This window comes from Bufo bufo, chromosome 9 (assembly GCF_905171765.1).
Source record: "Bufo bufo chromosome 9, aBufBuf1.1, whole genome shotgun sequence".
NCBI lineage: Eukaryota > Metazoa > Chordata > Amphibia > Anura > Bufonidae > Bufo > Bufo bufo.
In genome coordinates this window covers 216,566,288-216,582,942 of record NC_053397.1, presented here as the reverse complement: position 1 = coordinate 216,582,942, position 16,655 = coordinate 216,566,288, and the positions used below count along the sequence as shown (strand labels likewise).

Below are 16,655 nucleotides of genomic sequence, written 5' to 3'. Positions count from 1 at the left end.
TTACCCTGTATGTGAGGGGCACTCATCCAGTTGTCAGGCAGTAAAGATGGCGACAAGATGCAGCAAAGGTTCTAGAAAGTCTAATATCAGTATCTATTTGGAGAGTTCTCAATGCAAAGCAATATCTGGACAGAGTGATTACTATTCTGTCTGTAGGTATCCCTATACTTTAGTTTGCTGAAGTGAATCTTCGCCCTTTTATTCTAAAAAGCTCTAATATCCTGTGCTGATTGATTCCTGAACTTATCTTTATAGGGCTCTGAGCTCCAACAATCTGATACAGAGCTCCAAATCCCCTGAAAAGGATGCACAGCTAAATTATAACATTCTGGCTGCCTGAAGCCACCACTAGAGGGAGCTCAGGAGCTGACTGCATACAATGTAGGCTAAGTTCACATCACCATTTAGCTTTCTGTTCTTCTGATCCAGAAAAAAAATAAACGTATCTGTTATTTTGAGCATCAGTTACGATCAGTTTGTGTCCCTTCCATCAGAGATCAGTTATTTTTGATGGTAGAAAAAGTCTTGCATGCAGTATTTTTTTTCTCCCGTCAAAAATAACTGATGCAAACTAATGGTCATAAAAAGATGCTAATTAGTGTGCATAACTGATGCTGAAAGTAACAGATCAGTTTTTTTAAATTTGACTTTTCTTCTGATGGATCAGAAGAACTGAAAGCTAAACAGTGATGTGAATTTGCATCCACTGAATTCAATAAAAACTCAGTATGCAGTAAGCTTCTATGCGCCATCTAGTGGTGGCTGCAGGCAGGAGTTTATCAGAATTGAACCGTCTATGCAGGGTATTTGAAGCTCTGTATGAGAAAATGCAGCTTGAACTGCTATAAAGATATACAGTCCTGATCAAAAGTTTAAGACCACTTGGAAAATGGCAAAAATTCCTATGTAGCATGGCTGGATCTTAACGAGGTTCCGAGTAGAGCTTTAACATGCAACAAGAAGAAATGGGAGTGAGACAGAACATTTTTTAGCATTCAATTTAATGAAAACAACGAATAAACTGAAACAGGCTGTTTTTTAGCTGATCAAAAGTTTAGGATCACACCTCCAAAAAAAACTAAACCCCCCCAAAACAGAAATCCAACTTCCAAACATGAACTCAGTAATGAGTAGCTCCGCCGTTATTGTTTCGGCATGCTTGATGCAAGCGTTTCCATGAGGTGAGTGGGAACATTTCTCCAAGTGGTGAAGACGGCCGCACGAAGGCCATCTACTGTCTGGAACTGTTGTCCATTTTCGTAAACTTCCCTTGCCATCCATCCCCAAAGGTTCTCAATTGGATTTAGATCAGGGGAACACGCAGGATGGGCCAAAACAGTGATGTTATTCTCCTGGAAGAAGTCCCTTGTCCTGCGGGCATTGTGTACTGTAGCGTTGTCCTGTAGCCACACAGACGAGGGCCCTCAGTCATGAGGAATGCTCTCTGCCACATCTGGACATAGCCAGCGGCCGTTTGACGCCCCTGCACTTCCTGAAGCTCCATTGTTCCACTGAAGGAATAAGCCCCCCAGACCATTATGGCGCCCCCTCCGCTGTGGTGCGTAGAAAACATCTCAGGTGGGATCTGCTTGTCATGCCAGTAACGTTGGAAACCATCAGGACCATCAAGGTTACATTTTTTCTCATCAGAGAATAAAACTTTCTTCCACCTTTGAATGTCCCATGTTTGGTGCTCTCTTGCAAAGTCCAAACGAGCAGTTCTGTGGCGTTCAAGGAGACGAGGTCTTTGAAGACGTTTTTTGTTTTTGAAGCCCTTCAGTCTCAGATGCCGTCTGATGGTTATGGGGCCGCAGTCAGCACCAGTAAGGGCCTTAATTTGGGTCGAGGATTGTCCAGTGTCTTGACGGACAGCCAATTGGATCCTCCGGCTCAGTGCTGATGAAATTTTTTGGGGTCTTCCACTTGACTTTTTTGTTCCATAACCCTCAGGATCATTTAAGAAATTCCAAATGACTGTCTTCCTGCGTCCCACCTCAGCAGCGATGGCGGCTGTGAGAGACCCTGCTTATGCAGCTCAACAACCCGACCACGTTCAAAAAGGGAGAGTTTTTGCCTTTGCCATCACAACGTGTGACTACCCAACAGAGAAGGACAATGAATCCACATCTTTGCACAGATTTGGCCTTCTAAAGGCATGTGGTCCTAAACTTTTGATCAGCTGAAAAACAGCCTGTTTCAGTTTATTCGTTTTTTCCAATTAATTGAATGCTCAAAAAATGTTTTGTCTCACTCCCATTTCTTCTTGTTGCATGTTGAAGCTCTACTTGGAACCTTGTTAAGATCCAGCCATGCTAAATAGGATTTTTTGCCATTTTCAAGTGGTCTTAAACTTTTGATCAGGACTGTATTAAAATATTAATCAGTGCAGAATATTGGACCTAAAAATGATAAAAGGTTGAGATTTTTTTGTAATATCCATGAACTGGTATTTGTCTATGATCAGAAGATTTTTTTTTTACAGAATATCAGTGTTAAGTAGCAAAAATCAAAATGGTAAAAGGTTTTATTTGTGCCCCAGGGGAAATTTTTGTGTGCTAATTATGAAATGAAATAATGGGCACTTATTGCGCTTGTTTATTAGTCATATTTACTGGATCATCTGTGCATCCACCAGGGGTACATGTGGTCTTCAGTGACAGATTCACATTGGGCCCCAGTGATACCAACCCTTAGCTTTAGGCCTCATGCACACGACCGTTGTGTGCATCCGCGTCCGTTCCGTAATTTTTCACAGTTTAGCGGAGGTCCCATTCATTTCTATGGAGCTGTGAAAAAAAACTGATAGTCCTCCGTTTTTTCTCCGAGTCCGTGATCCGTGATTCCAGTCCGTCAAAAAAATATAACCTGTCCTATTCTTGTCAGTGGAAAATGGAGGACGGACCCATTCAAGTCAATGGGTCCGTCAAAAAAAACGGATGCACAACTGGTATGTCATCCGTGTCCGCGTCTGTTTTTTTCTACAAGACCTTGGTGCAATAAAATTACACATTTCATTAACCTTCCTTTTTTTTCCCCTGTCAGACAAAAAAAAAGGAAGACACAAGGAAACACAACTGAAGCAAAATTGGACACGGACCACTGAAAAAACAGGCCTTACAGGCATAAAGCACATTGTGGACTCCCCAAAGCCCAGTGGGCCTTGGCATCTGCCTAAGGGCTCATGCACACAACTGTGCGTATTTTGCGGTCCGCAAAAATAAACAATGACGTCTGTGTTGCATCTGCAAAACTGATAAGAATGGTACATGTTCTATTTTTTTCAAACCCCGTTGAAGTTAATGGTTCCGCATATAGACCTGTAAAATAACGGAATGGAAACGGAAGAAAAATACGTTTGTGTGCATGAGCCCTAAGGTTGGGGTTTATAAATAACCAATTAAAGGGGTTGTCCAGGTTCAGAGCTGAACCCCGACGTACCCTTATTTTCACCCAGGCAGCCCCCGCGCAGGGCAAGGTCACTTTTGTTTTCAATAACACATTGCCGGGCGGAAACTTTCCGCCCGGCAGTGTGTTCGGTGACATCACCGGCTCTGAGGGGCGGGCTTTAGCTCTGCCCTAGCCGTTTTACTGGCTAGGGCAGAGCTAAATCCCGCCCATCAGTGCCGGTGACGTCACCAGGGTTCCTAGCTGCCCCACGGAGAGCCTCGGTACGTCACCGGAACTCCTAAAAATGCCTTTGCCCTGCGCAATTTAGCGCAGGGCAAAGGAGAGCATCGGAGCATGAACATGTCAGGGGGGCTGCCGGGGGGAAATGGAGGGATGTCCGGGTTCAGCTCTGAACAAGAACAACCCCTTTAATTGCTATTCTACCTTCCAAAAAACCCAGATACCTGTCATAACTTGTATTCATATCATCATGTCTGGGTGATAAGATCTGATACTCCGCAGGGAGATGCTATGGTGGGTACGGTACTTATTTCTTCTATTCCAGGGGGAGAACCAGGTAAAAAAGCACATATGACATAAACAACAGCTAAAAATCTATTCGCATCTGATCATTTGTCTGACGCCATCACGGTACCCAACGCGATGCTCTCCACAGACCCCGAGGCACAAGGCAGTGTAATATTTTGCCTCTCCTCACTGACTACTAATACCCCTCGCCCTTATCTCCCCCAGAAATGTTATTACACCTATAATTGCCAATACACTCAGAAGTGACTTTGTTGAAAGCAAGGTGATTATTAAAAAATTTAGTTTTCTTTTTATTTTCCACATCATCCATATTCATAAAATCCTTACATATTGGAGGTCTTGTACACTGGCTGTTCCAGTCACTTTACAGCTGTGTACGTTGGGTCAGTAGTCATCTCATTATCAGAGGGCTTGCTTACAATAAACGGTAACACCCCTCCTTATTATGATGGAGGCAGATAACACAGGAACACCACCGACCATAGCTATTGGTGAGAGCTCCTACCTGCACCATGACCTCTGCACAGGCCATAGAGCATGCCCACTACATCCCATAGAAGTTGATGTCAGTTTCTGGGTTAGGCTACTTTCACACTGGGGTTTTGGTTTCCGTTTGGGAGATCCGTTCAGGGCTCTCACAAGCGGTCCAAAACGGATCAGTTTTGCCCTTAATGCATTCTGAATGGAAAAGGATCCGCTCAGAATGCATCGGTTCAGTCTCCATTCCGCTCTGGAGGCCGCCTGCAGCGTTTTGGTGTCCGTCTGACGAAACTGAGCCAAACGGATCCGTCCTGACACACAATGTAAGTCAATGGGGACGGATCCGTTTTCACTGACACAATCTGGTGCAATAGAATCTGACACAATCTTGGCTATGTTAAAGATAATACAAACGGATCCGTTCTAAACGGATGCATGCGGTTGTATTATCTGAACGGATCCGCACCAAACGAGAGTGTGAAAGTAGCCTTAATTTTCTTAAGTCCAAATGGTCTCAAGAGATAAAGAATTAATTCAAGGAAGAGCAAATTTACAAACATACACAAGATGATCTCTCTTCCTATTATGTTGTTGGAGGAGCCCTTCCCCCCTGGGGTATGGAAATGTCGGATTTTCACAATATCTCAGTTTGATGGCATAAAACCGTCATTACCTGTCATAAAAGGATTTCCCATTGATGGAGTTTTCAGATAACAGATCTTATCAGGAACTGTTCTATGCAGAAAACAAACATTTGGCTTCCCCAGATAAACCTCACAGGTCAAAAAGTGAATCGTTTCTCCTGTATTATAATTGACTTTAAAAAAGAGATCGTCTCAAAGGCAAGTATTACAGGAGAGACTGCTTAAAGGGAACCTCTCACCGCCCCTGACATGCCCATTTTAATATCTCCATGCATTCCCCACGTACCAACAATTCTGGAGCGTCTATTCTTATGGCTCTAAGTTGTGCCGTTCCTTTATCATTTCTACTAGACGTTATGAGTGACTTGCTAGCAGTCTGCAGTAAGGGTAAAGAGGGGCGGTAACCAGTTTGGGGGTGTGTACCTGCACAGACTGAAAATGGCAGCACTGATTGGATAGAGTCAGTCTGTGCAGGGACACACCCCCAACTGGTTACCGCCCCTCTGTACCCTTACTGCAGACTGCTAGCAATTCACTCCTAACTTCTAGTAGAAATGATAAAGGAACGGCACTACATAGAGCCGTAAGAAGAGATGCTCCAGAATCGTCATTACATGGGGGATGCATGAAGCTATTAAAACAGGAATGTGAGGAGCGGTGAAAAGTCCTCTTTAACCATACTGGGTGCAAGTGATCACTGAGTGATTTCTTTTTTCCCCATTTGATAGATTTTTAGTTGCCTGCGCATGTCAAAGAGCATGCCCACTACATCCAATAATCTCAAAAAGAGACAGTTATCTAAAATGTTATCAGCAGTTTTAGACTATAATGGAAATAGTTTCCCGATGACATATTGAGGAGGTTTGAGGGGTTTCCAAATAGTCCGGACTCTCCAAAATTCTTAGGTGCAGCAGTGATCTCAAGGCAGAGGCGACGGGTCTAAGCCAGGGGTTTCTCACTTTACCCCTCAAGAACATGCCGGGAGCACAGGAAGTGTAAAAAGAACATGACATTTTTGCTTAGTCCTTGGACAAGAGGCGAGTGAAGAACAAAATCACGCAAAACAAGGGATGGAGGGAGCACTCCGAATATCTTGCAAAAAGTAGTCCTCCTTTATTCCAGATGCAAGTTTTCGGCTGTCATCATGCTTGATAAAAGCTGTGACAATTGAAACGATGCATCTGGAATAATAGAGAACCCTTTCTGCAAGGTATTTGGGGTGCTCCCCGCATCACTTGCTTCAGATTTTGCGTCTTTATGGGTGAGTTGGACCTAACCTCCTCGGGGGCGCACACCGGCACATCTTGAGCGCTAGGAGTGCTGTCCGCTTTTGATTATTCGAAATGTAAATCACATTTCTGCTCCAACATAGTAAAACGTATATAGGTATTCAGAATGTTTCTGTTCAGTGTTCAGAGCAGCTCTGGAGCAGTTTGTGCTCCAGAGCTGCTCTTCCTACGAGGGACAGGACGTTGCAACCACAGTCAATGATTTGGGAGATTATGTAGCTGAGTCTTTTATGTCTATGCGGCAAAATGTCCTCACCGACATTCAAGGGGTTTGTCGCTGTGAACATGGGTTAGGTCGATGGCGGTCTGACCTTTAGGATACCTACTGATCAGTAGAACGGGGAACTTCCATCCCCTCTTGCTGTTCCTACAGACCAGGTGGGGAAGAATTAGTAACTGTGGGGTTCCCAGAGGTCTCACCCCCCCCCCCCCCCCCCCCCTCCGATCTAACCTGCTGGGTATAGGTGGGAACATTTCACCTGTAAAGGTGCCCCTCGTTCATAAACAGACACAAAAGTCGGTCACTTTGGAAATGTAGATGTTTTATTGCCTCATGTGATGACATCACCGCTCCTGGCCGGAGCTCACAGCTGACTTGCCAGAGTCGCTTCAATTAGCTCATATAAAGCGTTCACCTGTAGAAGAGAAGAAATGTCCGGTTAAAGCGGGAACGGTCTGCGGGTGAGACGACCATAAAACATGCAGATTTATACAGATCATTAACATGGCAGCTTAAGGGCCCTTCTCATAAATCCTGACGTCCACCATAAAACCGCACTTAGAGGCCGCGAGTCACTTGGGTAAAGGGTTTTTTTCAGAGAAGGCGAGTCATTTTTATGTGTCGCTTCCTATAAACATAGTAAAATGTGCACTTTGGGGTGAAGGGTTCGGCCTTGTCAGAAATTTATGAGCTCTCCCCTCCTGTTCAAACAAATCGGCAAAGTCAAATCCTAAGATGGCGGGTTATCATCAACTGAATCATGGTCAACCTGCGGCCCTCCAGCTGTTGCAAAACTACAACTCCCAGCATGCCCGAACAGCCTACAGCAGGGCATTGTGGGAGTTGTAGTTTTACAACAGCTGGAGGGCCACAGGTTGAGCATGCCTGATCAAGAGCATTCCCCTCCAAGTCATTTATGGCTGAGGTCGAAATACCCGTCATATGTGCCGACCTCAGGTGGAAGAGTCGAGCAGGCAGTGCCACGCTGTAACATAGAAAATGGGAATTAAAGGGGTTGTTCTCAGTTCAGCAAATGACATGTGTCATGTAGAGGAAGTGAATACAAGGCACTTACTAATGTATTATTATTGTCCATATTGCCTCCTTTGCTGGCTGGATTCATTTTTCCATCTCATTATACTCTGCTCATTTCCAGGGGTTATGGCCACCGCTGCAGCACAGATACTGGAGTTCATGTCTGCTCCCACAGTCCCGACCACCAGAGAGGCCGGCGCTTTTTCCTACAGTTTGTAAGCACGGCCACCACTGATGGATTGCAGGGTGGTCATAACCTCTGGAAACGAGCGGTGTGTATAACGTGATGGAAAAATGAATGAAGCCAGAAAAGGAAGCGATATGGGAAATCACAATTAACTTTGTCTACATGATAAATGCCACTTGTTGAAGTGGGACAAGCCCTTTAAGGAAATAGCACAGCCCACTCACTGCTTCTGGCCACCGCATATGACAAGTGTTCTGATCTCGGCCATAAATGGCTCCTTTAAAAAATGGTAACCGCTAATTGCAGCCATTACAGTGGGTTGTCATCCGGCTTTCCAAAAACCCTGAACGGCATATTGCTCTGCCTTATGAGGGTACGGCCACGTGGTCAGGTTTCTGCTAAAAGAACAGGAGCAGTCGTATCTGACCTTTGTCTTTTGTTTCCTTTTATGATCCACTCCTGATTTTGGCTTCCAAAACTGCAAGCAGACACCTGGCCGTGTGGCCGTACAATTCACTCCCAGGTTTTGCTGCAAAAGTCAACAAATCTGCTGCAAAGTCTGCTTGTCTTACATTTTACACTGCAAATGGATGTGGAATGTGGAAAATTGGAGATACATAGGGCATGCTGGGGATTCGGAAATCTGCAGCATCCCCTAAAATCTGTACAGATTGTTTATGTTGTATGGGAATGGGGTTTTGTAAAACCCCAGTCACTTGCACTGTACAGCAATTTTTACCGACTTTTCCATGTAGAATCTGCGGTGTCTGAACGTACCAAAACCCTAGAATTAAATAAAAATTGTAGGGAGTGTGGCCAAAGAAAACAGTTCCGAGCTGGAGGAAGCCCAGGTAGTGGGGGTGAAGGGTGGGGAGACTCTCCAGTGGGGTCTAGTGATCCCTATGGGCGAGCTTATCCCAACCTAGTGAAGAGCAGCAGTGTCTACACAAGACTCACCGGTGACGCTTCTCCGCCAGACACGTTCCGCAGGGTGTACACACTGACTTGTCCATCGCTGTCTCCTATCAGGACACAATCTGTATTCCTGGCAAATAACAGGGTGGTAAGCTTCACTCCTGGGTTAGCGGAGCTGACAATGATCGGATCTAAGCTTTAAGAGAGAAATAATGGACAATATTAGATAACACAATTGTACTGTATACGGCTATGGAGATTTATGGAGTGAAAGCAGCTTTCTGACAACTAATACTAGCTCTCCTAGGTATCATTTCTCAGTCACCCCGTCGGTCCTCTTTATTCCCTCTCCCAGCCTCCTATCCTATTCCCCTAGACATTAAAGGGGCTCTCCGGCTCCCCCCATCACAGGCACCCGGTTGCAGTGGCAGGATCTCTTCTCCTCTGTTTCCTATCCCTGATGGACTGGAAATATGAAGTGCTCTCTACACATCAATCAATGGCATCATTGGTGACATGTAGATGGCACACATCAATCAATGGCCTCATTGGTGACGTGTAGATGGCACACATCAATCAATGGCCTCATTGGCGACTTGTAGATGGCACACATCAATCAATGGCCTCATTGGCGACTTGTAGATGGCACACATCAATCAATGGCCTCATTGGTGACGTGTAGATGGCACACATCAATCAATGGCCTCATTGGCGACTTGTAGATGGCACACATCAATCAATGGCCTCATTGGTGACGTGTAGATGGCACACATCAATCAATGGCCTCATTGGTGACGTGTAGATGGCACACATCAATCAATGGCCTCATTGGTGACTTGTAGATGGCACACATCAATCAATGGCCTCATTGGTGACTTGTAGATGGCACACATCAATCAATGGCCTCATTGGTGACTTGTAGATGGCACACATCAATCAATGGCCTCATTGGTGACGTGTAGATGGCACACATCAATCAATGGCCTCATTGGCGACTTGTAGATGGCACACATCAATCAATGGCCTCATTGGCGACTTGTAGATGGCACACATCAATCAATGGCCTCATTGGTGACGTGTAGATGGCACACATCAATCAATGGCCTCATTGGTGACTTGTAGATGGCACACATCAATCAATGGCCTCATTGGTGACATGTAGATGGCACACATCAATCAATGGCCTCATTGGTGACGTGTAGATGGCACACATCAATCAATGGCCTCATTGGTGACTTGTAGATGGCACACATCTTTAAATGGCCTCATTGGTGACATGTAGATGGCACACATCAATCAATGGCCTCATTGGTGACGTGTAGATGGCACACATCTTTAAATGGCCTCATTGGTGACGTGTAGATGGCACACATCTTTAAATGGCCTCATTGGTGACGTGTAGATGGCACACATCAATCAATGGCCTCATTGGTGACGTGTAGATGGCACACATCTTTAAATGGCCTCATTGGTGACGTGTAGATGGCACACATCTTTAAATGGCCTCATTGGTGACGTGTAGATGGCACACATCAATCAATGGCCTCATTGGTGACGTGTAGATGGCACACATCAATCAATGGCCTCATTGGTGACATGTAGATGGCACACATCAATCAATGGCCTCATTGGTGACTTGTAGATGGCACACATCAATCAATGGCCTCATTGGTGACGTGTAGATGGCACACATCTTTAAATGGCCTCATTGGTGACGTGTAGATGACACACATCAATCAATGGCCTCATTGGTGACGTGTAGATGGCACACATCTTTAAATGGCCTCATTGGTGACGTGTAGATGGCACACATCAATCAATGGCCTCATTGGTGACGTGTAGATGGCACACATCAATCAATGGCCTCATTGGTGACTTGTAGATGGCGCACATCAATCAATGGCCTCATTGGTGACGTGTAGATGGCACACATCAATCAATGGCCTCATTGGTGACATGTAGATGGCACACATCAATCAATGGCCTCATTGGTGACGTGTAGATGGCACACATCAATCAATGGCCTCATTGGTGACGTGTAGATGGCACACATCAATCAATGGCCTCATTGGTGACATGTAGATGGCACACATCAATCAATGGCCTCATTGGTGACGTGTAGATGGCACACATCAATCAATGGCCTCATTGGTGACGTGTAGATGGCACACATCAATCAATGGCCTCATTGGTGACGTGTAGATGGCACACATCAATCAATGGCCTCATTGGTGACGTGTAGATGGCACACATCAATCAATGGCCTCATTGGTGACGTGTAGATGGCACACATCAATCAATGGCCTCATTGGTGACGTGTAGATGGCACACATCAATCAATGGCCTCATTGGTGACGTGTAGATGGCACACATCAATCAATGGCCTCATTGGTGACGTGTAGATGGCACACATCAATCAATGGCCTCATTGGTGACGTGTAGATGGCACACATCAATCAATGGCCTCATTGGTGACGTGTAGATGGCACACATCAATCAATGGCCTCATTGGTGACGTGTAGATGGAACAGACCAGAACCGGAAGATAAGGCCACTAAGGCCGACAGGTGAATCTTTTATATTTTTTTTTAACCCCTGCACCCGGTCTCAGAGAACCCCTATAAAACAGATTGTGCCAAGATATAAACGTATCCCTTATACACAGGATAGGGAAAAAGCATCTGGTTGGCGGGGGTCTCAGCAGTTGATGTGAATGGGGGTGCCGATGTCACTGAATGAAGGAGACGGTTGGGCATGTCCATTGCTGCTCCTTTTATCTTCTATGGAGCTGCTGGAGATAGCTGAGCGCTATCCCAAAAAGAATGAATAGAGCGTCAGCAGACATGCCCAACCACTGGTCCATTCATTTACGGAAATCAAGATCCCCTGTTCTCATGATCGGCGGACCACTACTGATCACATACTTATCCCCTTCCGCAGGATAGTTCATATCTATTGCAGCGGGATGGCGCTGCTGACAGCATAGCTCCCGCTTCTGTGCCATCCAATGGACGTACCATTGCATTGATTTACTGACAGTAAGCAGAGATCTTAAAAAAGTTTAAAAAACTAAAACAGGACATACAGTAGGTTAGAAAGCTGCATACTAGACTTCTTCGGTTACTTACGTGCTGACACTTAAATCCCAGATCTCCACCCGATTCTCATTGACTGCCCCGAATACCAGCGGTGAACTCGGAGACCACATGATGTCATGGACGGCATTGGTCGTGGCGGAGAACGTTAAGACTGGAGTTAAGATATCCTGACGCCACAGATGGATGCACCAGTCGGCTGAGCAGCTAAGAAAGACGTCTGCACAGAACGGGGACCACGCCAGCTTGTACACCGGACCCTACAGGCACGTCAAGAAGAACACGTACATTGTACCAAGCTGCTGCCAAGAAAATCCACATTTGCTACTTTTTTGGTTCCTTTCCTTTACATGAAATGAAATGTAAATTTTACTAAAACAGCATTTCAGTGTCCAAAAGGGAAGAATCATTCGTAATTGTAAATCATTGTGTCGTCCTCTTCTGTCTAGTTATACAAAACTGCGGGAATGATTTTTTCATTGTATCGGACCCTGGGAAAGCTGGGTGACAACCAATATGGCCACCATTATAACTTCCATTGAAGATCAGTGATGGTCAGTTCGCAGTGTTCGCCAGCGAACACATGCGGGCTGCCATCTTTAGTAAGGTAGACTCACCCGTCCGGCGATGCACAGGTAAGCCCTTACCTGTGCATCGCCGGACGGGTGAGTCTACCTTACTAAAGATGGCAGCCCCCATGTGTTCGCTGGCGAACACTGCAAACTGGCCATCACTGTTGAAGATTTTCTCTGATTCCTGAACGGTAAACCTGCCCTAGTAATTCTGTGATACATCCACCGCTCAATATTGATGCATAACTAGGGGGGCTCAGTGACAAGGTGCTGTAATGGCCATGATCACTGTCATCCAGCTTTCTCAGAAACAGATAAAACGAAGAAAGAAATAGCTGAAAAGTTTATTTTTAAGAACTCTGGCAGCAGAGACTAACGTAAATGGACATTCCCCATCTCTATAGGATATGATATCCTTTTATGAGTGGGGGGGGGGTCCAACCTCCAGGTTCCCACACAATCCGGAGAATAAAGGGACAGCACTTCACTGTTCTGCAGATGGCCCCATTCACTTTAATAGGGCCGTGCTGCAGCCCCTTTATTCTCAGGATTGTGGGGTTCCTAGAGGTTGGCCCCCCATAAATGATGATATATCCTTTTTATAAGATGGGAATAACCCTATAAAAGACTCACGTTCGTGCCCATTGTGCGGGCAGCCCAATCAGCTAAAAAATGGTTTCCAAAGCCAATAACCCCTTACAAATAAATGAGATTTTGTCATCGCTTTTTCACATCATATCCTTTTATTTGGGGGAGGGCTGTGCTTGCTCTGTAATGATACAGATATGTATAGGGGACCCCAATCCACGGTCTCTGTAGGCCCACGTCTTCCTATACATCCCACGGTCTCAGACATGGTTAGAAGTCAGATTACTCATCCACACAGAGAGACTTGGGTCACGTAGGCACCAGAAGTGAATCACCTCCAGCTCTCGGCTTGAATAAAGTCATTTATAAATTAAATCAGCGCGAGGCAATCTATGAAATGTACTTTAGTAAGATGAGAAAAATCTAATTATCCAGGAACAAGGTTCGGCTCTTCCCATAATCGCATCAGAGAATCAGCCGTGATATTTTCATAAAACATCCACTGTCCGTCTAATTGCCAGGAACCATTCGGTGTGGGTCCTATCCTTATAGGGGTGCTCTGTATTTCACAGTCCCTTTTTGTTAGAAGGGTCCATGAAAACTAATTGATCCAGTGATCAACTGTATTCTGTGAACAGTAAGCATTCAATTTGCCTGCAGCGCCACCACAGGGGAAATGAAGCATTGCATGCTCGAATGGGCTGTCTTTGCAATGCATGGACTTACTGGGCCTGCAAGGGACATAATTGTCCCAGCTAATGTACAACCTCCTGCTGACCCACAAAGCATTATACATTCAACACAGGACGGATACGCTGTGGATATTCTGCCGCGGATTTGTGTGCGGCAAGTCCACAGCATTTTACCGTACAGGCAAAATGGAAATGATGTTAAGAAATCTCAACCTGCTATGTAAATTGACCTGCAGTGCAGATTTTAAATCTGTGTCAAGTCAAGTGCTTCAAAGTTGAGCCATTGATAGGGTTAAACCTGTGAAAACTTCCAAGAAGATTACAAAATGCCTTGTCTCCTCCTATTAAGACGTTAAAGATTCAAGCTCTTTAAGGCCCCTTTCACACGGGCGTTGCGGATTGGGGCCGGATGCGTTCAGGGAAAATGGTAAAATGGTGCGATTTTGACACTAAAACAAGTCAGTTTTCACTGCGATTGCGTTCAATGTTTGCGTTTTTTTCCGCGCGGGTGCAAAACATTTTAATGCGTTTTGCACGTGCGGGAGGAAAAAAATCGGCATGTTTGGTACCCAGACCTGAACCCGGACTTCTTCACAGAAGTTCGGGCTTGGGATCGGTGTTGTGTAGATTGTATTATTTTCCCTTATAACATGGTGATAAGGGAAAATAATAGCATTCTTAATACAGAATACATAGTACAATAGGGCTGGAGGGGTTAAAAAAATTTAAAAATAATTTAACTCACCTAATCCACTTGATCGCGCAGCCCGGCATCTCCTTCTGTCTTCTTCTTTGAGAAATAGGACCTTTGATGATGTCACTGCGCTCATCACATGGTCCATCACATGATCTTTTTTACCATGGTTATGGATTATGTGACGGACCATGTGATGAGTGCAGTGACATCATCAAAGGTCCTTTTCCTGTGCACAGCAAAGAAGAAGACAGAAGAGAAGCCGGGCTGCATGATCAAGTGGATTAAGGCGAGTTTTAAACCCCTCCAGCGCTATTGTACTATGCATTCTGTATTAAGAATGCTATTATTTTCCCTTATTACCATGTTATAAGGGGAAATAATAATGATCGGGTCCCCATCCCGATCGTCTCCTAGCAACCATGCGTGAAAATCGCACCGCATCCGCACTTGCTTGCGATTTTCACGCAGCCCCATTCACTTCTATGGGGCCTGCGTTGTGTGAAAAACGCAGAATATAGAACATGCTACGATTTTCACGCAACACACAAGTGATGCGTGAAAATCACCGCTCGTGTGCACAGCCCCATAGAAATGAATGGGTCCGGATTCAATGCGGGTGCAATGCGTTCACGTCACGCATTGCACCCGCGCGGAAAACTCGCTCGTGTGAAAGAGGCCTAAGTGTAGATGCATCCGTTTCTGGAAAAGCTGGGTAACAACCAATACGGCCACTGTTCCTACAGGCGTTGCCACATTCAGGGCCCTACAGCAGCAGTATGATCATGGAGGGTGTATTGCTATATAACTGGGCGGATCTGCTATTCAGAAGCCTGAGAAAGTTGGGGGACTTAGGCTACTTTCACACTCGCGTTTTGTGCGGATCCGTCATGGACGGATCTGTTCAGATAATACAACCGTCTGCATCAGTTCAGAACGGATCCGTTTGTAGTATCTTTAACATAGCCAAGATGTATCCGTCTTGAACACCATTGCCTTCTGAGAGGATCCTTTTCCATTCAGAATGCATTACAATGGATCGCTTCTGAGAGCCCTCAATGGATCTCACAAACGGAAAGCCAAAACGCGAGTGTGAAAGTAGACTATGGCAACTTTTACACTAGCGTTTTTGCTGGATCCGTCATGGATCAGCAAAAACGCTTCCGTCATAATACAACTGTTTGCATCCGTTCTGAATGGATCCGGTTGTATTATCTCTAAAATAGCCAAGACGGATCCGTCTCTAAAACCATTGTAAGTCAATGGGGGAACCGATTGTTTTCTTTTGTGTCCGAGAAAACGGATCCGCCACCATTGACTTACATTGTGAGTCATGACCGATCCGTCTTGCTCCGCACCACATCGCGGACAGAAAAACGCTGCTTGCAGCCTTATTCTGTCTGCGATGGGGATGCAGCCACACGGAGCGGAATGCATTCTGGTGCATTCCATTTTGTTCAGTTCAGTTTTGTCCCCATTGACAATAAATGGGGATAAATAAGGAAGCGCTTTTCCCCGGTATTGAGATCCTATGACAGATCTCAATACCGGAAAGGGAAAGCGCAGATGTGAAAGTAGCCTTAACCTGGGTACGCTTATGGCAGCCATAGTGGTTGTTACTCTGTGTTTCCCAGAAAATGATAAAGTAAAGAGAAGTAAAGCTGCTACAACTACAAATGGAGAAGCAGAACTGTGACGTGTCCAATGTACAAGGGACCTTGGAGAAGAGCGTCTCCCACCATCTCACCTTATGCGCATGATATGTATCTAGAAACTGCTCGTTGTATGAACAGGAGCACTTGTGTATGAGTCCTTCTTCGGTCCCAGCCAGATAGATGTTAGAGTCCTGGGAAGACAGAAATGTTCATACATAGCAAACACCGGCACTAAATCTCACAAATAAATCATTATATTAGAAGACTCCCTTATATATCATGAAAAGTTCAGCAACTTTCTACAGGTCTATAACTATCTATGTAACTAGCAGATACCATCGGAGGGAAGTCAAAACACATCCCGGGAGCCTGCCGAGAGATGAACGCTTCTTTCTTCTCTTTTTCTCCAGTGGACTTCTTCAGTCTGTCTTTTCCTGTGCGCTTCAACCTCATTAGATCTGCCGTAAAGAGAAAATGTCCAATCATACAAGAGCCCTGTCTGTGGTCACTGGTGCGCAGTAAGGGTCCATTCACACGACCATTTTTTGCGGATCAGATGCAGACCCATTAATTTTAAAAAGATGCAAAAGATGTGGACAGCACACAGCGTGCTGTCTGCCTCCGTCTGTTCTTTCCACAGCCCCGCAAAAAGG

The 16,655-nt window shown here is 45.3% G+C and overlaps 1 protein-coding gene across 1 annotated transcript in view; it reads right to left on the bottom strand.

Moving 5' to 3' along the window:
* Window positions 1-6,874: 6,874 nt before the first annotated feature.
* DNAI4 (dynein axonemal intermediate chain 4) overlaps window positions 6,875-16,655 on the bottom strand; it is a 35,576-nt gene continuing 25,795 nt past the window's right edge. The window contains exons 13-17 of the mRNA XM_040408505.1: window positions 16,339-16,460; window positions 16,095-16,193; window positions 11,835-12,061; window positions 8,749-8,902; window positions 6,875-6,984 (exon numbers count right to left, since the gene is read on the bottom strand). Coding sequence (XP_040264439.1) covers window positions 6,934-6,984; window positions 8,749-8,902; window positions 11,835-12,061; window positions 16,095-16,193; window positions 16,339-16,460 — 653 coding nt within the window. The 3' untranslated portion in view covers window positions 6,875-6,933. The remainder of the gene's footprint in view (window positions 6,985-8,748; window positions 8,903-11,834; window positions 12,062-16,094; window positions 16,194-16,338; window positions 16,461-16,655) is intronic.